Source organism: Haematobia irritans, chromosome 1 (genome assembly GCF_050003625.1).
Source record: "Haematobia irritans isolate KBUSLIRL chromosome 1, ASM5000362v1, whole genome shotgun sequence".
In the NCBI taxonomy this organism is placed as follows: Eukaryota; Metazoa; Arthropoda; class Insecta; order Diptera; family Muscidae; genus Haematobia; species Haematobia irritans.
This window is the reverse complement of record NC_134397.1, coordinates 203,901,156-203,927,404: the sequence shown is the minus strand read 5'-3', so window position 1 is coordinate 203,927,404 and position 26,249 is coordinate 203,901,156. Positions and strand designations below refer to the sequence as shown.

General features: G+C 29.4%; 1 protein-coding gene across 3 annotated transcripts; it reads right to left on the bottom strand.

The window, feature by feature from the left end:
- Positions 1–815: 815 nt before the first annotated feature.
- LOC142222460 (facilitated trehalose transporter Tret1) lies at positions 816–25,172 on the bottom strand. Of its 3 annotated transcripts, none has more exons than XM_075292616.1 (5): positions 25,041–25,172; positions 3,219–3,391; positions 2,995–3,156; positions 2,157–2,408; positions 816–2,067 (listed from the first exon to the last, which is right to left on the bottom strand). In XM_075292616.1, the coding sequence occupies exons 2-5, from the start codon at positions 3,355–3,357 to the stop codon at positions 1,157–1,159; spliced, it is 1,464 nt and encodes a 487-aa protein (XP_075148731.1). In that variant the 5' UTR covers positions 3,358–3,391; positions 25,041–25,172; the 3' UTR covers positions 816–1,156. The 3 variants fall into 3 exon arrangements, with proteins under 3 accessions (XP_075148731.1, XP_075148730.1, XP_075148732.1); XM_075292615.1 differs by lacking the exon at positions 25,041–25,172 and adding an exon at positions 13,265–13,582; XM_075292617.1 differs by lacking the exon at positions 25,041–25,172 and adding an exon at positions 13,269–13,582.
- Between the last annotated feature and the right edge of the window lie 1,077 nt (positions 25,173–26,249).

Below are 26,249 nucleotides of genomic sequence, written 5' to 3'. Positions count from 1 at the left end.
TTTTAATTTTTTTATTTTCTATTTATTATTTTATTTTATTTTATTTTAACTAGAAAATAAAAGAATTTATTTTTTCGCCGATTTACACTCATACACAAAAAAAATAACTGCAAATAAATATTAACATATATGACCATAGAGTACAAGGTTTTTCTACGATTTACTTAAAATTTGGCATAGGGAGTACAATTAACTTTCTTACTATGCATGCCGATTTTGATCAAAATCGGTTCAGATTTAGATTAGCTCCCACATATATATCTTTCGCCCGATATAGGTTTGTATGACCACGGAGGCCAACGTTGCACTCCATAAATTTTGAAATTTTGCAAAGTGAGTTCAATTTACATTTTGGCAATGTGTGCCAATTTGGGAAAATATGGGCAAAATACACACAAAAAATTTCTTTTCTGATTCAATCACGAAATTAATTGATCCCATTAATTTTTAATTGAAATGTCTTCAATCACAGTCCTGACTTTACACCGAATAACTTTTTTCCCATACGTAAAAAAATAAGAGGTGAACTTTTTTCGACACCTGAATCCTGCAGTTGTTAAATACTTTCAAAATGCAACTTTTTGAGATATGTCAATCAGAGTGGCAAAAGTGCTTTTCCAATTGGTTCAAACGAATGCAAAAGTGTATAAATCTTAATGGGGGAATATTTTGAAAAGCAATAAATCGATTTTCGATTATTAACATATGTTTTTGTTATCTAAACCCCAAAATATAAAAGGCAACCTTCGTAAAATTTGGTTTTTATATAGAGTATAGCATATCTTCGTTTCGTCCCGGGGATATAAATGTATGCCTTTTTTAAATTATATATAAATTTTTTTATTTTAAAATATAGACAAATTTTCTTATATAAATTTCACTTATTCTTAAATATAATAAAATATCATGTATATAAGGAATCATTTGTATACTTAAAAGTCTAAAAGTAAATATATTTTTATAAAGAACATTATAAAATATATATATGTATATAAAACCTATCTAAAGAATACTTTAGTGGGAGTGTAATTCATATTCGTAGTCCTCGATTGTAAAATACTCAAAACAAAACTTAAATATTTCGATATCCTACAAAAATAGTCATATAACTATTAGGCGTACTTTTCCATGCCATAAAAGCTTTAATTACTTAAATCTATTTGCCATTTAATTTATCCTGGATCTCTTGTAGACTTAGACCTTTGGTTTCCATCACAATGAAGAGTACAAAGAAGAAGGCAACGACACAGAATATACCAAATAACCAGAAAGCATAATAGGTTCCCAGAGCATCTAGGGCAGGATAGAAATACGTGACGAGAAAACCACAAATCCAGCAGGTGGAAGCCACAATGGATGAGGCAATGGATTTGACATTAGCAGGGAACATTTCACCCATCACAGCCCATGGTAGAGGGCCAAAACCAATACAATAGACAATATTATAGACCACAAGAGCTGGAACTGGTAACCATAGCACATTGGAGGTATCACCCACAACCAGTTTCATATAGAAGAAGGCACCCAAGGCTACCAAGCCCACAGTCATGACACTGGAGGAGGTTAACAAAATTACTTTGCGTCCCAAACGATCGGCGATAATGGGAGTCAAACCCGACGAGGCTACTTGGACAATACCAATAATAATAGTGGCAAGAGCTGGATCTAATCCTGTACCGGCACTTTCGAATATTGATTGTGAATTGAATAGGACCACATTGATGCCAGAAAATTGTTGAAATACCAAGAGACCAGCAGAAATGAATAAAGCCTTTCTATTGCCGGGATTCTTGATTATATCAGCCACGGAACCCTTATTGGCCATTGATTCTTCTACACCAGCTTGAATGCTAGTCATTTCATCTTGTGCTCCACTAACACTTTGGCCTCGTAGAAATTGTAGAGATTTCAAAGCTTCCATTTTACGACCTTTGCCAGCCAAATAATAAGGACTTTCAGGCATAAAGAAGAAGCAAATGTCGAAGACAATCGGTACTACTAGACAACACCATTGCAGAGCTTGATAGGAGACGAAAGGACCTATGGCATAGACATACAAAATGCCAGCTAGAATGACAAATAGAAATTAAAACGAAATTTGATTAGATTATGTATCTATCTGAAGAATTTAAACACACACACACACAGACACTTACAAACAATGAACAATTGCATTAGAGATCCTGTTGCTCCCCGCACGCTATCTGTGGCTATCTCACCCACATACATCGGTTGTACTGTCATCACAAAACCCACACCGAAACCTTGAATAAGGCGGGCCACCAATAAAATCCACACTGATCCTCCAATCATCATGAGGACATAGGCGAGTACAAAAAATACCGAACTGGAAAGTAAGACCCATTTACGACCAATTTTATCGGCCAAGGGACCAGCAACAAAAGGTGCTACAAATTGGGAGAGACAAACAAAAAAAGAACAGATTTAGAATTTTATAAACACTGTAGGGTTTAGTATTTAACACTGTAGAGTGGTTAGCATGCTTTACTCAGTGGTTAGATAGTATTGAGAGAGAGAGTGTGTGTGTAAGTGAGAAATGTTGCCACTAAGCATACATATGATGCTCATATGATATGCAGTGGTTAGCAAGTGTTGGTTGATTTTAGGAGAAAGTGAGAGTGAAGAGGCGATTTATTTAACCCATTAACCCACCTCAATGATAAGAGAGAAGTTCACCACCAGTCATAATGGATGGAATTGTCTAAGCGACCCTGAAATAACAGCTTGCCATTATAGACTAACAATTAACCCATCAAAAAATTGGATTCAGAATTAAAGCCGAGAAGAAGTTACAGAGCCCTTAAATTTAAAACTAATAGCCAACTTCTCATATCCGAAAAAAATGCTTTCTGGTGAAAGTGCTTAAAATTACGGTATTAGTCGAATTAAATCGCTTTTATTGTTTAAAAAGTTGGAAATATGACTTTTTGGTTCTCGTTGTTAGCAATAGTTTCCAAATTTTGAAAAACTTACCGACTAGGGCACCCAAAGCAACAATCGATGAAATCCATGCTTCATCTGATGAATTTATTGGTTGATCTAAAGGTGAATCTGAGGTATCATTAGCTTTTAATTTTGGCGTTACGGGAGAGGTCCAACCTAAACATGTACCCACAGCAAAGGCTGATAAATTGGCTGTAAAGAAAAAAATTGAAATTAATATTCATCTTTCCAATCACTCTAAATTCATAACTCACCAGCAACTGCTGCCAGAAAAATACGTCCTGTTTTGACGGGTTCCATAGCGTGACTGCGTGAATGTGACTGTGTAAATCCTTCACTCATTTGAAATGGACTTACTTCTTGATATTTGATTTGTCTGGCCTCAAAACTCATTTAGTGAACAGGCGAATGACACTTAAAACGATAGCTGAAATTACAAAAGAAGAGGGGAGATATGATAAATTATGGAACATCAAACGGGAAAGGACGAAAGGCCCATTTGTATATATAATAAAATATTGAATGCATGAATGAATTGGCAGAAGGTTATTGCATGGAGCCGCCATAGTGGTCACATTTGTCTGGCTATCAACAAGTGAAAGTAAAAATTCTATTAGTCATGCAAATATTCTGCGAATTGTCGTGTTGACATTTTGTAAAAAATCAACATACACATAAACTATGGCAAATTACATTTTAAAGGATAATTTAAAATATGCAAAGCAAAAATATAAGCATGAATAATATCTTAAATATGAACTACGCTGAAAGAAGAGTTTGCTTTTCCGTACAGAACAAGCTATCGATCTGATATGGCTTTCGGACATAATTGCCACAATTGGCAGAATTCTACAAAAAATGGTAGATTTTTACTGTTTTTTTCTGAGGGGAATTCTACTAATCTACTAAGTAGAATTCCCCTCAGAAATGTCACCAGCATTACTGAGGTGGGATAATCCACCGCTGAAAAACTTTTTGGTGTTCGGTCGAACTACTACTATTAACCATTGCAGCACGGTGGCTCCCGTATATATATATATATATATATATATATATATATATATATATATATATATATATATATATATATATATATATATATATATATATATATATATATATATATATATATATATATTTATATATATATATATATATATATATATATATATATATATATATATATATATATATATATATATATATATATATATATATATATATATATATATATATATATATATATATATAGATATATATATATATATATATATATATATATATATATATATATATATATATATATATATATATATATATATATATATATATATATATATATATATATATATATAGCTTTACATTTTCTATACAAATAAACTTTTGACAAACTCTTCTATAGAAAAAAAAATTTGACAAAAATTTTCAATGGAAAAAAACTTTGACAAAAGTTTCTATAGAAGTAACATTTTTTTGTAAAAATAAAATTTTAACAAAATTTTTCTATAGAAATACAATTTTAATAAAAATGTCTACAGAAAAAAAATTTTGACAAAAGTTTTTATAGATATAAACTTGTAATAAAATATTTTATAGAAATACAATTTTGAGAAAATCTTTTCAGGAATAAAATTGTGTTAATATTTCCTATAGAAATAAAATTTTGACAAATATATATATATATATATATATATATATATGTATATATATATATATATATATATATATATATATATATATATATATATATATATATATATATATATATATATATATATATATATATATATATATATATATATATATATATATATATATATATATATATATATATATATATATATATATATATATATATATATATATATATATATATATATATATATATATATATATATATATATATATATATATATATATATAGCAATACATTTTCTATACAAATAAACTTTTGACAAACTCTTCTATAGAAAAAAAAATTTGACAAAAATTTTCAATTGAAAAAAACTTTGACAAAAGTTTCTATAGAAGTAACATTTTTTTGTAAAAATAAAATTTTAACAAAATTTTTCTATAGAAATACAATTTTAATAAAAATGTCTACAGAAAAAAAATTTTGACAAAAGTTTTTATAGATATAAACTTGTAATAAAATATTTTATAGAAATACAATTTTGAGAAAATCTTTTCAGGAATAAAATTGTGTTAATATTTCCTATAGAAATAAAATTTTGACAAAATTTTCTCTAGAAATAAAATTTTGAAAAATGGTTTATAGAAATAAAATTTTGAAAAAAATTTATATAGAAATAAAATTCTCATATAATTTCCTATATAACTAAGATTTTAACAAAATTTTCTACAGAAATAAAATTTTAACAAAATTTCTGCAGAAATAATATTTTGACAAAATTTCTGCAGAAATTAAATGTTGACAAAATTTTCTATAGAAATAAAATTTTTATAAAACTTTAACAAAATTTACACGGAAACAAAATTTCTACAGAGACAAAATTTTGATAAAATTTTCTATAAAAATAAAATTTTATCAAAATTTTCTACAGAAATAAAATTTTATCAAAATTTTGTATAGAAATAAAATTCTGATAAAATTTCCTATAGAACTAAGATTTTAACAAAATCTTCTACACAAAAAAAAATTTGACAAAATTTTCATTAGAAATAAAATTTTGAAAAATGGTCTATAGAGATAAAATGTTGACAAAATTTTCTATAGAAATAAAATTCTCATATAATTTCCTATAGAACTAAAATTTTAACAAAATTTTCTACAGAAATAAAATTTTGACAAAATTTCTGCAGAAATAATATTTTGACAAAATTTTCTATAGAAATAAAATTTTTATAAAACTTTAAGAAAATTTTCTACGGAAACAAAATTTTGACAAAATTTCTACAGAGACAAAATTTTGATAAAATTTTCTATAAAAATAAAATTTTATCAAAATTTTCTACAGAAATAAAATTTTAACAAAATTTTCTATAGAAATAAAATTTTAACAAAATTTTCTATAAAAATAAAATTTTGAAAAATTGTCTATAGAAATAAAATTTTGACAAAATTTTCCCTAGAAATGCCCAATTAGCATAATTCCTATAGAAATAAAATTTTGACAAAATTTTCTCTAGAAATAAAATTTTGAAAAATGGTTTATAGAAATAAAATTTTGAAAAAATTTTCTATAGAAATAAAATTCTCATATAATTTCCTATATAACTAAGATTTTAACAAAATTTTCTACAGAAATAAAATTTTGACAAAATTTCTGCAGAAATAAAATGTTGACAAAATTTTCTATAGAAATAAAACTTTTATAAAACTTTAACAAAATTTTCTACGGAAACAAAATAATAAAATTTTATCAAAATTTTCTACAGAAATAAAATTTTATCAAAATTTTCTACAGAAATAAAATTTTGAAAAAATGTTCTATAGAAATAAAATTCTAATAAGATTTAATATAGAACTAAGATTTTAACAAAATTTTCTACAGAAATAAAATTTTGACAAAATTTTCACTAGAAATAAAATTTTGAAAAATGGTTTATAGAGATAAAATTTTGACAAAATTTTCTATAGAAATAAAATTTTAACAAAATTTTCTATAGAAATAAAATTTTGAAAAATGGTCTATAGAAATAAAATGTTGACAAAATTTTCCCTAGAAATGTCCAATTAGCACGCATTTAAAATTGTAATTAATGTAAAGTAATTGATTTGCTGTCCAATTAGACGAAATTTGGACCAAACAACAGCCTGCGTTGATATCAGGCCAACATAAAATAGACATGAAATTTGGTAAAAATTTCTATAGAACTAAAATTGTAACAAAAATATCTACAGTAATAAAATTTTAACAGAATTTTTTATAAAAATAAACTGTTGATAAAATTTTCTATAGAAAAAAAAATTGACAAAATTTTCTATAGAAATGAAATTTTTAAAAAAAGAAAATTTTGAAAAAAGTCTAAAGAAATAAAATTTTGACAAAATTTTCTAAAAAATACAATTTCGACAAATTTTTTTATGGAAATAAAATGTTTTCATTTGTTTTGTTTTGTTATTGTTGGTTTTGTTCTTTAAGCATTGTTGTTGTTTTTTTATTTCAGCTTAAGCTGAAATAAAAAAACAACAACAATAAAATGTTGATAAAATTTTCTATAGAAATAAAATTTTGATAAAATTTCTTATAGAAATAAAATTTTGACAAAATTTCCTATAGAAGTGAAATTTCTACAAAAAGAAAATTAAAAAAAAAAATCTATAGAAATAAAATTTTCTAACAAAATAAAATTGTGACAGATTTTTTTATAGAAATAAAATGTTGACAAAATATTCTATAGAAATAAAATTTTGATAAAATTTCCTATAGAACTAAGATTTCAACAAAGTTTCGTACAGAAATAACGTTTTGACAAATTTTCTAAAGAAATAAAATTTTGAAAAATTTTGACAAAATTTTCTATAGAAATAAAATTTTGACAAAATTTTCTATTGAAATAAAATTTTGACAAAATTTTCTATTGAAACAATATTTTGACAAAATTTTCTGTTGAAATAAAATTTTGACAAAATTTTCTATTGAAATAAAATTTTGACAAAATTTTCTATTGAAATTCTTGTAAAAATTTTTGTATAGAAATAAAATTTTGGCAAATTTTTCTACAGAAATAAAATTTTGGCAAATGTTTTGTTTGGCCAAAACCCATTGTGATGATATTTGTACATCCACCGTGGTGCAATGGTTAGCATGCCCGCCTTGCATACACAGGGTCGGGGGCTCAAACCCAGTTTCGACCAAACACCAAAAAGTTTTTCAGTGGTGGATTATCCCACCTCAGTAATGCTGGTGACATTTCTGCGTGTTTCAAAGCTTCTCTAAGTGGTTTCACGGCAATGTAAAATGCCGTTTGGACTCGGCTTAAAAAAGGAAGTCCCTTGTCATTGAGCTTAACATAGAATCGGGCAGCACTCAGTGATAAGAGAGAAGTTCACCACTGTGGCATCACAATGGACACAATAGTCTAAGTGAGTCTAAAATATCGGACTGCCTAACCTAACCTTGTACACCCATGACATTGATGCTAATAGGAGAGATCATAAATGAACGTATAAAATAATAAAACATTTCTTTCGAAGTAAAAATATTTTATCATAATAACCAATAAAATTTTATCAAAAACGTCAAAATAAGATTTGGTAGATTTTTGGTAAAAATTTCGTCAAATGTTGGTAGATTATTTTTAGCATGAGTGGCAACCATGCTTGCGGACCCTCTTGAAGTAGCAAATTTAAGCCGATCCGATTGAAATTTGGTACGTGATATTAGTATATGCCATACAAAAATTGGTGCATATCGGTTCGTAATTATATATAGCCCCCATAAAGCAATCTCAAAAATTGATTTTCAGACCATCCTGGATATATAAAATAAAATCTGTATTCTGTATGTATGTAATTTTTATTAGATAGGTCCCCAAAAAATGTCTTCATTTTAAGGAAGCTGCAATTTTTGGCTCGGTATCGATACCAAATTCGTTCGATCTTAGTAAACTTTTTTTGAGTGTATGACGCAATAGGCATTTGCCTAATACTTAAAAATTCAAATCAAACATATTTTTTCTATTGAGGTGTGGCTCTATGGAAGTTTACATGAAGTTCTAGTTGCAGCAAATGTAAAAGTCAAGTTCGTAAATTTTATTTGTTTCTTAATCACATCCAAATTGCCTATAAAACCAGAAATTCAAATCACGTCGGTAGGCTGGACAAACAATAGAAACTAAATTTAATTTTTTATTATTAGTTTTTTTTTTTTTTGTAAACACAATTACTATTACAAAAAATCAAAAACTAAAGCAAAGTCCAGCAACTTTGGAAGAATATTTGTTTTGTTTATTTTGCAATTATATCTCACTTCCGATTCACAGAACCATGGGTAGATTGGATAAGTGACAAGTTTTACTTTTTGTTTGGTATCGCTTAGACTGGTCATGCATATTCATTGGATGTATGCCTGACTAGAATTTAATTCATCTTGAGTAGTGCCAGAATCACTCACTTTTATTATTTGTGACTTAATTTATAAATTAAAAGCATTTTGCTTCCGGAGGAGTTTGTTTAATATAACTGTTAAAAATGTTAATATAATTTGAATTAATTTAAAGAAATTCCTTACAATTAATTTGTATACATGTTCAAAATGTACTGCGTCCATCGTTAATGCAATAAAACATACACCGAGAATAAAGCTTACTCCGTTCCGGTTTCAGTTGTAAGTTCTCTAAGTGGTTTCGCCGCTATGGGATATGCAGTCACAGTTGCATGAGTTGGTAGAATTCTACCAAAAATAATAGATTTTTTACCAAGTAAGAGGCACTTCATACATTTTCCACAGAAATAAAATTTTGATAAAATTTTCTATCGAAATAAAATTTTGACAAAACTTTGTATAGCAATAAAATTTTGACAAAATTTGCTATAGAAATAAAAGTTTGACAAAATTTTCTATAGAAATAAAATTTTGACAAAATTTTCTATAGATATAAAATTTGGATAAAATTTTCTATAGAAATAAAATTTTTACAAAATTTTCTATAGAAATAAAATCTTGACAAAATTTTCTATAGAATTAAAAATTTGACAAGATTTGCTATAGAAATAAAATTTTGACAAAATTTTCTATAGAAATAAAATTTTTACAAAATTTTCTATAGAAATAAAATTTTGACAAAATTTTCTATAGAAATAAAATTTTTACAAAATTTTCTATAGAAATAAAATCTTGACAAAATTTTCTATAGAAATAAAATTTTTACAAAATTTTCTATAGAAATAAAATTTTTACAAAATTTTCTATAGAAATAAAATTTTGATAAAATGTACTATAGAAATAAAATTTTGACAACATTTCGAATAGAAATAAAATTTTGACAAAATTTTCTATAGGAATAAAATTTTGACAAAATTGTCTATAGAAATAAAATTTTGACAAAATTTTCTATAGAAATAAAATTTTGATAAAATTTTCTATAGAACTAAAATTTTGATAAAATGTACTATAGAAATACAATTTTGACAAAATTTTCTATAGAAATAAATTTTTGACAAACATTTCTATAGAAATAAAATTTTGACAAAATTTTCTATAGAAACAAAATTTTGACAAAATTTTCAATAGAAATAAAATTTTGACGAAATTTTCTATAGAAATAAAATTTTGACAAAATTTTCTGTAGGAATAAAATTTTGACAAAATTTTCTATAGAAATAAAATTTTGACAAAATTAAAAGGAATACATTTTTTCAAATTTTTGACAAAATTTGAGTGCAGTTGGCTGGGTTTATTTTGAGCGTGCTTCCTCTTTTTATACCCACCACCATAGAATGGTGACGGGGGTATAATAAGTTTGTCATTCCGTTTGTAACACATCGAAATATCGATTTCCGACTATATAAAGTATATATATTCTTGATCAGGGAGAAATTCTAAGACGGTATAACGATGTCCGTCTGTCTGTCTGTTGTAATCACGCTACAGTCTTCAATAATGAAGCAATCGTGCTGAAATTTTGCACAAACTCATCTTTTGTCTGCAGGCAGGTCAAGTTCGAAGATGGGCTATATTGGTCCTGGTTTTGGTATAGCCCCCATATAGACCGATCTCCCGATTTGGGGTCTTGGGCTTATACAAATCGTAGTTTTTATCCAATTTAACTGAAATATGAAATCTAGAGATATTTTATGACCATAAAGAGGTGTGCCAAAAATGGTGAGTATCGGTCCATGTTTTGGTATAGCCACCATATAGACCGATCTCCCGATTTTACTTCTTGGGCTTATAGAAACCGCAGTTTTTATTCAATTTACGTGAAATTGGAAATCTAGAGGTATTGTAGGACCAAAAATACGTGTGCCAAAAATTGTGAGTATCGATCCATGTTGTGGTATGGTCCCCATATAAAACGACCTCCCGATTTGGGGTCTTGGGCTTATAGAAACCGTAGTTTTTATCCAATTTGTATGAAATTGGAAATCTAGAGGTATTTTAGGACAATAAAGAGGTGTGCCAAAAATGGTGAGCATCGGTCCATATTTTGGTATAGCCCCCCTATAGACCGATTTCCCGATTTTACTTCTTGGGCTTTTAGAATCCGAAGTTTTTATCCTATTTGCCTGAAATTGGAAATCTAGAGGTATTTTCGGGTCATAAAGAGGTGCATCGGTCCATATTTTAGTATAGCCCCCATAAGAACGATCTCCCGATTTAACTCCTTGGGTTTCTAGAAACCGTACTTTTTATCTGATTTGCCTGAAATTGTAAATATTCTGGTATTTTAGGCTCACAAAAACGTGTATCGGATTAAGTTTTTATCGGTCCATTTGGTAATGCCTCCATATAGACCGACTTCACTTCTTGAGGGTGTAGAAGGCGCACTGATCATGAAAATTGCTTGAAACTCAATGTAAAATTTCCAGATTTTACTTCTACAGATTTTAGATTTCAAATCAAGACGTTATTTTATAATTTTCTTGCACACTTACAAGAGATGTTAATGATTCCTCTAAAACTAAAACAAAAATGGTTCTTATAAATCCAGAATCTGATGAGGACTATCATAGGTGAAATCTTTAAATTTATCTTCGGGAAGTGTCCTCAAGCCCTCCTGAAATTTCAAAGGAAACTCTAATATTTGGTTCATGATGGTGGGTATTTAAGATTCGGCCCGGCCGAACTTAGTGCTGTATATACTTGTTTTCATTCGTTTTGTTTTATTAGTCCATCCGACCATCTTGCAGTCTATAGGGCTTTGCCCACATAAATTTGACAAACATTCTTTTACTCTGTTGGTTAAGCTACACTTGTAGTTTAGTCAATGCAGGGTTTTAAGATGAAATAAAAAAAAAAAACAACAAATATAATTTTGTCAAAAATTTTTCTATAGATATAAAATTTTGACAAAATTTTCTATAGAAATACAATTTTGACAAAATTGCCTATAGAAATAAAATTTTAACAAAATTTTCAATAGAAATAAAATTTTGACAACATTTTCTATAGAAATAAAATTTTGACAAAATTTTCTATAGAAATAAAATTTTGTCAAAATTTTCTAGAGAAATGAAATTTTCAGAAATTATTCTATAGAAATAAAATTTTGACGAAATTTTCTATAGAAATAAAATTTTCTATAGAAATAAAATTTTAACAAATTTTTTTATAGAAATAAAATTTTGACGAAATTTTCTATAGAAATAAAATTTTAACAAATTTTTTATAGAAATAAAATTTTAACAAATTTTTCTATAGAAATAAAATTTTGTCAAAATTTTCTAGAGAAATGAAATTTTCAGAAATTATTCTATAGAAATAAAATTTTGACGAAATTTTCTATAGAAATAAAATTTTCTATAGAAATAAAATTTTAACAAATTTTTTTATAGAAATAAAATTTTGACGAAATTTTCTATAGAAATAAAATTTTAACAAATTTTTTATAGAAATAAAATTTTAACAAATTTTTCTATAGAAATAAAATTTTAACAATTTTTTTATAGAAATAAATTTTTGACAAAATTTTTCTTTAGAATTAAAATTTTGACAAAATTTTCAATAGAAATAACATTTTGACAAAAATTTCTGTAGAAATATAAATTTGACAAAATTTCCTATAGAAATAAAATTTTAACAAATTTTTTATAGAAATGGAAATAAAATTTTGACAAACAGAGTTTCTCTTTACTTTAAGGAAAATTGTGCATCCTAAAATTTAGGTTGCGTAATTTTTAATATTACGTAAATATTTTGTTCAGTGCATGTATGCAAGGCGGGTATGCTAGCCATTGAACTATGGTGCCATGTAGTGCTTAATTTTTATACCACAAAAGATTATTTTATTTTGGTTTCGGAGAAAAAAATATTTTTTCTGTGTAGTTAATAAAGTTTATTTTCAGGAAAATTCAATTTATCGAGTACAAAACTTTCATTTTTAATTTCTACATCGAAAGTGGAGTTTTCTTTCCTGAGGAAGGAATATAAGCAAATTTTTCTTTTGATGCTCAAAAAATTTCATTACAAATAAATAAAAAAGTATTTAGAGGCTATCATTAAATCACTTATCGTAAATGTAGGTTTATTTGCTCTAACAGAAAACACTGTATAATAAAGGTGAATTTTGTTTGTCTAAAATTTTTTGCCGGATGAAAGTAAGCTTTTCTTTGGGTGTAGAGTCCTTTTTTTAATTGTTCAACTTATTTAATTTGTTTTAACTGCTTACAAACTTACTTTATTTATTTATTTATTTTTTATCCAAAAATACTGAGCAAAATTTGTGACGAAAATACAAGTATTTTTTTCTGTTATTACCACTTCACTATACTATTAATATTTTTTCTTTATAAATATTTTTTAAAATTTCCTCTTTACTAAACTTTTTTTTAATATTTTCTCACTTTTTCTCTTTCACTTATCAAATTATTTTAAAAATATTCCACATCCTTTTTTAATATTTCTCTTTTAATGGCAAAATATCCTTTCACGCTTTCAGAATGATGGCTATATGTGCAAGTGCAATTGTAAAACTGTAATAATAAAATTTTCCCAAATACACTTCAATATAAATAAATTCGATCTATTCGGTCTATCTAAAACACTATTAGTTAACATCATCGATAAAACAGCCAAGTTTGAAGACGAAACGTACTACCACCAATCAACGGCCACTCTCCTTGTAAAGCTCCTATCAAACGTATGTCGTATGGTCGGTCGGTCAATCGGTCGATCGTTAATTTCGCAGTGTGTTTATCTCTCATTGCAATTAGACTTGTACTCGACATATGTAAATAAACAAAATCGGAAACGTAATGAACTTATAAAGAAATTGTGTGTTGATGTTGTTGTTGTTGTGGAAATCTAAAATATTGTTTATGAAATATATATATTTTATAGATATTTTATTTGTAAATAAACTGAATAAGTGAAGTGCAAGGAAACATCTGTATTTATTAACTTTTAGAGCAATATGTTGTTGCTGAGGGCATTCCATATAACAGATGAAGGATGCTTTATATTTTTTGGTAAAATCGTGTTAAACCTCAAAAAATAAGTTAACATTATTACATTAATTTAATTTCTTGGCTCTTTTCAAATAGAACCTTAACAGGTTTGCTGATAAGTCCCCGGTCTGAAACATAGATGGCGTCGCTAGTATTAAATGCATATTATTTTTATATAGTACCAACCTTCAAATGATTCGTGTCAAAATTTGACGTCTGCAAGTCAATTAGTTTGTGAGATAGAGCGTCTTTTGTGAAGCAACTTTTGTTATTGTGAAAAAAATGAAAAAAAAAGAATTTCGTGTTTTGATAAAATACTGTTTTCTGAAGGGAAAAAATACGGTAGAAGCAAAAACTTGGCTTCACAATGAGTTTCCGGACTCTGCCCCAGTGAAATCAACAATAATTGATTGGTATGCAAAATTCAAGCGTGGTGCAATGAGCACGGAGGACGGTGAACGCAGTGGACGCCCGAAAGTGATGGTTACCGACGAAAACATCAGAAAAATCCACAAAATGATTTTGAATGACCGTAAAATGAAGTTAATCGAACAGTGCAGAGGCCTTAAAGATATCAAAGGACCGTGTTGGTCATATCATTCATCAATATTTGGATATGCGGAAGCTCTGTGCAAAATGGGTGCCGCGCGAACTCACATTTGACCAAAAACAACAACGTGTTGATGATTCTGAGCGGTGTTTGCAGCTGTTAACTCGTAATACACCCGAGTTTTTCCGTCGATATGTGACAATGAATGAAACATGGCTCCATCACTACACTCCTGAGTCCAATCGACAGTCGGCTGAGTGGACAGCGACTGGTGAACCGTCTCCGAAGCGTGAAAAGACTCAAAAGTCCGCTGGCAAAGTAATGGCCTCTGTTTTTTGGGATGTTCATGGAATAATATTTATCGATTATCTTGAGAAGGGAACAAGTATATACGGCCGTAAGTTCGGCCAGGCCGAAGCTTATGTGCCCTCCACCACGGATTGCGTAGAAACTTCTACTTAAGACTGTCATCCACAATCGAATTACTTGGGTTGCGGTAACACTTGCCGATGGCAAGGTATCTTAAAACTTCCTAACACCGTAATATATACAACATAGTCCATACGTGGTATATATTAAACTAAAAAGGCCGATTAAAATGTTGACAAAATAAAATGTTGACAACATTTTCTATAGAAGTAAAATTTGGAAAAAATTTTCTATAGAAATAAAATTTAGACAAAACTTTCTATAGAAATAACATTTTGACAATGTTTTCTATAAAAATAAAATTTTAGTAGATTATTTTTGGCTCGAGTGACAACCATGATTATGAACCGATATGGACCACTTTTTGTGTGTTGGGGGTCGGCTATATATAACTATAGACCGATACGGACCAATTTTGGCATGGTTATTAGCGACCTTATACTAACACCACGCTGCAAATTTCAGCCGGATCGGATGAATTTTGCTCCTCCAAGAGATCAAATCTGGGGAACGGAGATCAAATCTGGGGAACGGTTTATATGTAATTATGGACCGATATGGACCAATTCTTGCGTGTTTCTTAGAGACCACATTCTAACAAAATGTTCCAAATTTCAACTGGATCGGATGAATTTTGCTCCTCCAAGAGGCTCCGGAGGACAAATCTGGGGATCAATTTATATGGGGGCTATATATAATTATGGACCGATATGGACCAATTTTTGCATGGGTGTTAGATACCATATACCAACATCATGTACCAAATTTCAGCCGGATCGGAATGAAATTTTCTTCTCTTTGAGGCTCCGCAAGCCAAATCTGGGGATCGGTTTATATGGGGGCTATATATAATTATGGACCGATGTGAACCCATTTTTGCATGGTCATTAGAGAACATGTACCAACACCATGTACGAAATTTCAGCCGGATCGGATGAAATATCCTTCTCTTAGAGGCTCCACAAGCCAAATCTGGGGATCGGTTTATATGGGGGCTATATATAATTATGGACCGATGTGGACCAATTTTTGCATGGTCATTAGAGAACATGTACCAACACCATGTACGAAATTTCAGCCGGATCGGATGAAATATCCTTCTCTTAGAGGCTCCACAAGCCAAATCTGGGGATCGGTTTATATGGGGGCTATATATAATTATGGACCGATATGGACCAATTTTTGCATGGTTGTTAGATACCATATACCAACATCATGTACCAAATTTCAGCCGGATCGGAATGAAATTTTCTTCTCTTTGAGGCTCCGCAAGCCAAATCTGGGGATCGGTTTATATGGGGGCTATATATAATTATGGACCGATGTGAACCCATTTTTGCATGGTTTTTAGAGACCATATACTAACACCATGTACCAAATTTCAGCCGGATCGGATGGTGTATTATATTATCAATAAATTTATATACGAATATGTCATTAACTGTTCCTTATATAAAATACTGATCATAATACAAGTTTTTGTTTTCCAAAACGATGAGTTTTTATCACCTTAACCATTAAAAGGTGCATTTTAGTGAGAATAAGCAAAAGTCATTCATGCGAAATTTTACATTATCAAATAACCTGTCATGTGGGAGTGTTTAGAAATATTACACTCAACGCAAAAACTAAAAACTCAAATTAAATTATATACTATGTAATTTAAATAGAATAAAATTATATTAAAGCAAATTAAATAGCTATCACATTAGTTGAATTAAATTTAATTAATTAATGCATTAGTGTAATTTTATAAGAAAATAAGTTAAGTCCTTGGTATACCCTTCACCACTAATGTGGTACAGGGTGTAATAAGTTTGTGCATTTGTATGTAACGCCGAGAAGGAGTAGTCATAGACCCATCTTTTAGCATACCGATCGGCATAGAATTAAATTCCGAGTCAATTCAGTGATGTCCGTCTGTCTGTCTGTTGATGTATTTTTGTGTGCAAAGTCCAGCTCGCAGTTTAAGTCCGATCGTCCTCAAATTTGGCATAGGGTCCTTCTTCGGCTCAAAGACGATCTCTATTGATTTTGGAAAAAAATCGGTTCAGATTTAGATATAGCTGACATATATATTTATAACCGATCTGTTCATAAATGACGTATTTATCAACTGATCTTCTTCCAATTTAGTATAATCGAATATTTTGTGAATCTCGTAAATTTTGCAAAATATCAGTCAAAATCGGTTCAGATTCAGATATAGCTCTCCTATATAGCTTTCGCCCGATTTACACTCCTATGACCCCAGAGGCCAATCTTTTGTTCTGATTGACGTGAAATTTTGCACAGGGAATAGAATTAACATTATAAATATGCGTACCGAATTTGGTTGAAATCGGTTCAGATTTAGATATAGCTCCCATATATAGCTTTGGCCCGATTTACACTCCTATGGCCCCAGAGGCCAAAGGTTTACTTCGAGTTACTTGAAATTTTGCACAGGGAGCAGAGAATGAAACCGACCCATTTTTGTCGGCGGCCGCTGACACTAAATATTTGCCTCCGGCGGCGGCGGCTTGACGGCTAAGCCGATAAAAAATTATCTATTCGGCGGCGCAAAATTATCTATTATAAAATCAATTTGAAGTTTTCCGAATTGTAATGAGATTAGTTGTACAACCAATCCTACAATCAAACTTACATTTCATTCAAATTTTTTGAGCTGAACTTTTGTAAAACTATTATAGCAACTTGATACTAATTCATTGAAGGTGGAAAGTTCAAAATTTTGGCAAAAACTATAACAAATATTATTAAATTTTTCTGATATGAATCAATATTTTAGATTAATTGGCGGCTAAATTTGAGTCGAGATGAGTCGGCGGCGTCGACTGCTAAAAACGGGTCGGCGACGGCTTAAATCGGCGGCGCGACTCGGCGGCTTCATTCTCTGACAGGGAGTAGAATTAACATTATAAATATGCTCACCGAATTTGGTTGAAATTGGTTCAGATTTAGATATAGCTCCATAATATAGCTTTCGCCCGATTTAAACTCCAATGGGCCCCAGAGGACAAAGTTTTACCCCTAGTTACGTACACTTTTGAACAAGGAGTAGAACTAACATTATAAATATGTATACCGAATTTGGTTGAAATTGGTTCGGATTTAGATCTGTCGTCCGATTTACAGATATGACCACCATAGATCAAAATTTTCCTCCGATTTACTTAAAATTGTGCACAGGAAATGGAAATAACATTTTTACTATACATGCCAAATTTAGTTGCAATTGGTTCAGATTTAGATATAGTTGCCATAAATATCTTTCGTCCGATACGAACTTATATGGCCCCAGAGGTCAAAATTTCACGCCTATTTATTTAAAGTTTTGCACAGAGAGTAGGACTAACATTCTTGCAACACATGCCAAATTTGGTTATAATCGGTTCAGATTTAGATATAACTCCCATATATATCTTTCGCCCGATTTAGATTCATATGACAATGGAGGCCACAGTTTCATTTCGAAAATTTTGATGTGTTGCTCTGAGAGTTCAATTAAAAGTTTAGCCATGTGTGCCAAATTTTATCAAAATCAGCTCGAAATTAGACAAAACCCCCATATATGTTCTTTTGATTTTAGCAAATATGGCCGAAATAGCCACCTGTTCCTTGTAACTCGCAAAAATTATCCAAATTTATCTATACTCTAATTCGTATATATCGACCTATAAATCGAAAACGAAGATTTGCGAAATTTTTATAAAATTTAAATATTTCCAATATTTATACCCTTCACCACTACTGTGGTACAGGGTATACTAAGTTTGTGCATTTGTATGTAACGCCAAGAAGGAGTAATCATAAAGGGTGATACGGTCCCATATATATCGTTCGCCCGATTTACACTCATATGACCACAGATGCCAATTTTTTGCTCTGATTTAGTTGAAATTTTGCACAGGGCGTAGAATGAACATTGTAGCTATGCGTGCCAAATTTGGTTGAAATCGGTTCAGATTTAGATATAGCTCCCATATATATGTTTTTTTCTGATTTCGACAAAAATGGTCAAAATACCCTAGTGCATTAGCCGACTTAAATTTTGAGTCTAAAGATTTTGTAGAAGTCTATCAAATTCTGTCCAGATCGAGTGATATTTAAATGTATGTAAATAGACCAACCTTTTAGTATACGGATCGGCTTAGAATTGAATTCTGAGTCGATTTAGCGATGTCAGTCTGTCTGTCTGTTGATGTATTTTTGTGTGCAAAGTACAGCTCGCAGTTTTAGTCCGATTGTCCTAAAATTTGGTATAGGTTCCTGTTTCGGCTCAAAGACGATTCTTATTGATTTTGGAAAAAAATCGGTTAAGATTTAGATATAGCTGCCATATATATTTTTCACCGATCTGGTCATAATTGGCGTATATATCAACCTATCTTCCTCAAATTCCGTACATCCGAATATTTTATGAGTCTCGAAAAAATTGCAAAATATCAGCCAAATCGGTTCAGATTTAGATATAGCTCCCATATATAGCTTTCGCCCGATTTACACTCATTTGCCCACAGAGGCCAATTTTTTGCTCCGATTTAGTTGAAATTTTGCACAGGGAGTAGAATTAGCATTGTAGCTATGCGTGCCAAATTTGGTTGAAATCGGTTCAGATTTAGATATAGCTCCCATATATAGCTTTCGCCCGATTTACACTCATATGGCCACAGAGGCCAATTTTTTGCTCCGATTTAGTTGAAATTTTGCACAGGGAGTAGAATTAGCATTGTAGCTATGCGTGCCAAATTTGGTTGAAATCGGTTCAGATTTAGATATATCTCCCATATATAGCTTTCGCCCGATGTACACTCATATGACCACAGAGGCCAATTTTTAACTCCGATTTAGTTGAAATTTTGCACAGAGAGTAGAATTAGCATTGTTGCTATGCGTGCCAAATTTGGTTGAAATCGGTTCAGAGTTAGATATAGCTCCCATATATATGTTTTTTCTGATTTCGACAAAAATGGTAAAAATACCAACATTTTCCTTGTAAAATCACCACTGCTTAGTCGAAAAGTTGTAAAAATGACTCTAATTTCCCTAAACTTCTAATACATATATATCGAGCGATAAATCATAAATAAACTTTTGCAAAGTTTCCTTAAAATTGCTTCAGATTTAAATGTTTCCCATATTTTTTTTTACTAACATTGTGTTCCACCCAAGTGCATTAGCCGACTAAAATTTTGAGTCCATAGATTTTGTAGAATTCTATCAAATTCTGTCCAGATCGAGTGATATTTGAATGTATGTATTTGGGACAAACCTTTATATATAGCGCCCAACACATTTGACGGATGTGATATGGTATCGAAAATTTAGATCTTTAGACTTTCCTTACTTGTTTCTGATTTTATCACGAAATTAATTTTTTAATTATTATTTGATACTATTAAATATGGTTTTAATTAAAAAAAGTTTTTTTGAAACACTTAAATTTTTAATTGAATATTTTTGAAAATGCAATTAAAATTTTAATTGGAAATATTTTGGTGAACATTTTTTCAGTGTGTGTAAATCGAGTTGTTACTGATTTGCTACTTTTTTAAGCGTTGACACTTTTGCCATACCTTTTACATTTCTATGTCACCTTTTTGCCATGTTGTGAGACTTTTTAATAAATTTCTCCTTTAGTGCAATAGTTTTCGTAAATTTGATCCCGGAACACTTTAATGATACAATGGTGATCGGTGCTTCAACATAAAATCGAAGTAATGCGCCTAACACTAAAATTTTGAGCACTTTTTCTTTCACAAACCATAATGATATCAAACGGGCAATGGTAACGCCTAAAAAGATACATCGAAAATCTGGGTTTACATATGAATTGAATATTTAAGAATTCATTTTCGATGAAATGTAGATAAAATTATTGTTGGATTTATTTATATCTTATTTTAATTCCATAAGGAAATAATAAAATTTAATTCCTATTTTTGCTTTACAAAAAATGTGCCACTTTTTATTGCAAATAGGTGATTCCACGTAAACTGACCCCAGCTCATTTAAAAATATATAACAGATTTTAGCGAAAAAAATACCATAACGGATATCACGAACAATCTAATCTTAAATATCCATGAAGAGTTGTTAAAATTTAGGAACAGTTTTTTTCGTAAGAAGACATTTCCATGGGGTACCATGAAATTGTTGGCTGCACTATATTTATTGGCGAATTGGCAACACTATTTGACTTTTGGCCACATGAAAGTACATATTTTCAAGTATTGTTTAGTGCAAAATCGTAACTTTTTGAAAATATTTATTGGCTATAAGCGTCTCTGTAACACGGAGGGTCTCATTTGTCACACCCGATACGGTAAATATATAAAAAGTTTAATTTTTATAAATTTTATGTAGGTATATATATAATATATTTTGTGCAAGTTAGGTCCGAGCTAAGCTGTATAAAATTAATTAAAATGTTTCAGTATCATTTGAATATTTAAGCTATTAGTTGCGTTATAAGATCTGTCACACCCGTTACACAAAAATCGTGGTCAATTTTGAATTGATTTAAAAATATCAATATCATTATTTCAGATATGGAATTCAAAAATAGAATGCAAAAATTTCGGTTTGAGTTGAAAAAAGATCCAACTAAATTAAAAAACATCTGGAAAAAGAAAGGGAAAGAGATAAGAAACGTCGGGATAACAAGAAAAAAGTGATGGATAATGACGCGTTGGAAGAAAAACGGAATAGAGATAGAGAGCGACAGAAGAAGTGCAGAGAAAAAAATAGAAGTATTGATCTGGGCAAAATCTCTTCGAATTCTCATATTGGATCTTATAAATCAAAAAGGTCGCTGAAGAAAGCTGTGACTAACGTAAAAATAAAAGCTTACCGCAGAGCCCATCGAAAAAGAAAGCTGTTTTATTCGAAATCGCTTCTGAAATACTTCCTTCGGAATTATCAAAGGCTTTGCATAATACCGAAGCAAAAAGTAACGCAATTTCTGAAGAGGTGATATCAAATATAAAACAGTTTTTCATTCGAGATGATTAAGTCGTCAAAGTCCCGGCATTAAAGATTATAAATCCATAAAAGATCCCATAACTGGAAAACGGATTCAACTTCAAAAACGATATTTAATAATGAGTCTTAGAGAGTGTTATAATCAGTTTAGACAAGAAAATCCAGACGTTAAAGTCGGAAAGTCTAAGTTTTGTTCATACCGACCAAAAAACATTTGCATTGTTAGTGAAATTCCACATGATGTTTGTCTATGTGTATATCACTCAAATTTCAATTTTTTAACAGAAGCTTTGCATAGCATTTTTCCTTCTGTTCCCTCATCATCAAAAGAAATTTTGGATGTGCTCTGTTGCGATGTAAAAAGTGAAAATTGTATGACAAACCAATGTTGCAATTGTGACAGAGTAAACGATATCATACCTCTTAAATACGATACATTGACGCCTATATCTTGGAAACAGTGGTTGCAATGTTCCGAAGGACGCTTACAAATAACTACCCAGAAAGACACCGTAGCAGACCTACTTATTGTATTTAATTCAAAATTATTAAAATTCAAAACTCACGTTTTTGTTAAAAACGAGCAAAGCCGCTTTTTTAAAGAGACAAAAGCAAAGCTTTCCCAAAACGAAGCCGTCTTGCAGTTAGATTTTGCAGAAAATTTTGCTATTATTGCCCAAGATGAAATACAAAGCGCACATTGGCGCCACAATCAATCTACAATATTTATTGCCTGTGCATGGACTAGAAATTCGGAACAAGAAGTTGAATGTCATTCCTACGGTATTATAAGTGACGATCTCACACACAGCAAATATTGTGTATGGGTGTTCCTGCGAAATATTTTAATGGTCTTCAAACAAAAGCACAAACATATTACCAAAGTTATAATATATTCTGACGGATGTGCCGCACAATTCAAAAATCGCTATAACCTTTTCAACATTTGCACTGCCAAGGAAGACTTTGGTGTTGAAATATCGTGGTCGTTTTTTCCTACCAGTCATGGCAAAGGTGCAGTAGATGGCATAGGGGCAGTCATTAAGAGAACGATGTGGACTGCAGTGAAGGCTCGTAAGGTTATTTTAAATCAACCTATTGATTGTTACAATTTTTTGATTGGTTCTGCAATAAAAGGAATAAAGTATATTTATTCCTTTTATTGCATGTTTCTCAAAATGATATTAAAGAATATCAAACTATTTTAGAAAATAGGTGGAAAGCTCTACAACAAATTAAAAATATTCGGTCTAAGCATTATTTTGAAAAAAGTGATGCTTACAATATCCTAGCAGGTCGCACAGCGTATTCAATGTTAGAAGTCAATTCTTTGGAGAAAATGAAAAAATAAGTCTGATATAAACATGTCTATGAGAAAGCACAATTTTTTTAAGTTTTAAAAACATATTTTTGTCAATGAAATTTTTATTTTCTTATTCTTTTATTTGAAGTTTCTTCAATAAGTTTAAGTAACACTGAAGTATGAATATGATTTTGTGAATAAAAATAAATAATTTTTTTTAAAAAGCCATCTGCATTGTCTGGTTTTACTTATTACACATCTAGATTGAGACTGTGTCACACCCGTTACATTGACATGTCACACCCGTTACGTATTAATATATTTATATCAAACTAAATAATAATCGAAATGATTTGGAATAAAGCTTATAATAAGCAGTATACTATCCATAATCCATGAAAAAAATGTTTTGTTAACGGACCATACAAAAAGTTTACAGTAATCAATACAGAAAGCTGCTGTTCAATATTTAAGGAAAACTTAAGGTCACACCCGATACGGTGATATACGAGCCATATCTTTTTTACTTAAAATATTATTAAATTTCCTTGTATGTCAATTGACTACAATTAAATATATCTACTTAAATCACTCTTTATGAATTGTTGTTATAAATTAAATATACCAAAATAAAGAAGATAGTCAGTAACAATGTCACACCCGCTCCGTTGGAATCACCCAAATGACATTTTTGCACCACTATTTTGAATTATCCAACGAAAACACTACTATTTATTGAAATGGTCAGAAATCGAAATGGACGAAAATCAAGGTAGCGTTGAGAATTTCTAAAAAATAGTGACCTACATCTGAGAGCTTTAAATTGATATTTTAATTACACTTGAAAAAATATTGAAAGGTCATACTATATATTAGGTCAATATTTTTTCAAGTGTAATTAAAATATCAATTTAAAGCGTTTAGATGTTGTTTTTTTGCGGCAAAAATATTCCATGTTCTAATCGAAGAATAACATTTTGCTCTTGAAACATGTTTGAGGTGATCATACCCTGCACTGAAAAAAATATTGTCGTGAGGTCAAAGATTTCATGTCTTTAAATTAGGAATGCAAATTTTGCTTAGCATAGGAGACGCATTTCTCTAATATAAAGTTTTTCTCCTTGTCCAAAAGCCAATAAACTTTTCAATGAAGTCGTATGTTATTGTCCTTATAATTAAGTGATTTGACTTAAAAATTGGTATCATAAGACGAAAGAAAAAAATTTTAACGGTAAGATCAACTTGGCTTTAATAATTCAGAAAAAATCTTTAAAATTTATGAAATTGTCTTTAAATTCGTTGTCTTTTTGGATCTTGACTACAAAGTAAAAAATCATTCAAATATAGGACATGTTTTTCAACACTTTATTTTAAACACGTTTTTTTACTTGAAACATACCATAATTTATACTGGAAGTCGAGTCTTAATTTGGAAAATAAAATTGTCCTTAACTCGTTTTTAAAGGACTTTGATATCATATGAAGAAAAACAGCTTAAAAATCGAAAAATTATAATTTGATTCCTAGAAGCAAGTACACAAAACCCACATTTAAAAGAGAATTGTGTCTTAAAAGTATCCTCACTTGGATTCTGCGCTTCTTTGGCTCGGAATCAATACCAAAATTTTTAAAGTAAAGACAAAATCTTTGGAATCGGGTGTGCTTTTTTTCAGTGTGTGTGTGTACTAAGAAATTTACCAATAAATAAATAAATAAATTTTCTTAAATCTTACCCATAGTGCCGTATTAATTTCATTCCCAAAGCGATAGTAAACAAGTCCAATATCCTTTGTTTCTTATCAATAAAATTCAGGAAATAGTTTTTCTTAAGCCTTTGTTAGTTCTGAGCAATCATCAAGGTGATTTACTTTTATTGAAATCACAAGGAAAATATGACAAATAATTTTATTCGAAATTAAAATTATAATTTTTTCCTTTATTTCAAAATTATTTTTTTTTTTATCAAATTTTCATTTATTTAATTTTTTTAACATTTTATTTGATTTATTTATAACAAAGGAAAATATAACAAATACTTTTATTCCAAATTAAAATTATAATTTTTTTTCCTTTATTTCAAAATTATTTTTTTTAATCAAATTTTCATTTATTAAATTTTTTTTTTTTTGAATATTAAATGCAAAAAATGTCTTCTTTTCACTAACGTTTGTAAATTCTTTTGTTGTTTTTTTTAATTAAAATATACTACAAAAAATTCAAATTCATTTTGTTTTGTTTTTTTTTTTTTTTTAATTATTGCTATCAAACGGTATATTTTTTTATTGTTTCAAAAATAATATCATTTAAACGCTATCACTTTGTTTATGAATACAGAGCAGGTTCAAAATTCGCTTTTAATACTCGGCTATTGAATTTGTGTGAGTTGGTTTTTTTGTGTTAATTTTTTTTTAAATCGCAGCTTGTATTAACGTTTAACAGAGACGTAGTGTTTGTTTAAGTGCGTCCAGAAATGAACTGAACCGAAATGTAACTGAAAACTAAAGCTTGAACAAAAGAAACATGTTGCTGCTGCTCCATTGATGGGGACGTAATGATTCCCAAGTGATTTTATACGTCATAAAGAGAATGATTTTTTGTTTTCTTTTAATCGGTTCTGCTCTATGTGAATATTTTGTTTTGTTTCAAAATTGCATTATTTAAAGATTATATTTTTTTATGAGTCGTTTCGAGATTTTTTAGCTTGTGATTGATTTTGTCACAATTAAAAAATTCTACACTGATGAAAATACTGACCTACACTGAAAAAACAGTGAACCCTTTTCCATTGCAAAATGAACTAAACTGTAGTAATATTGACCATGATTTAGCCCTTAAGATTTTTTTCAACTTGTCTAGTTTATAATTCTCTTAAATTTTAGTTCATCTATAACATTGTATTTTAGTTCATTTTTACAACACCATAAGATTTATATACCCCTACC

Bases quoted from the DNA above. Each gene is read 5' to 3' on its own strand.
- LOC142222460 (XM_075292616.1), bottom strand. From the start codon at position 3,357: ATGAGTTTTGAGGCCAGACAAATCAAATATCAAGAAGTAAGTCCATTT. The intron at 2,409-2,994 runs GTAAGTTTTTCA...CCCAATTTGTAG, and splicing joins TGCTTTGGGTGCCCTAGTCG to CACCTTTTGTTGCTGGTCCC. The intron at 2,068-2,156 runs GTAAGTGTCTGT...TTGTCATTCTAG, and splicing joins AATGCAATTGTTCATTGTTT to CTGGCATTTTGTATGTCTAT.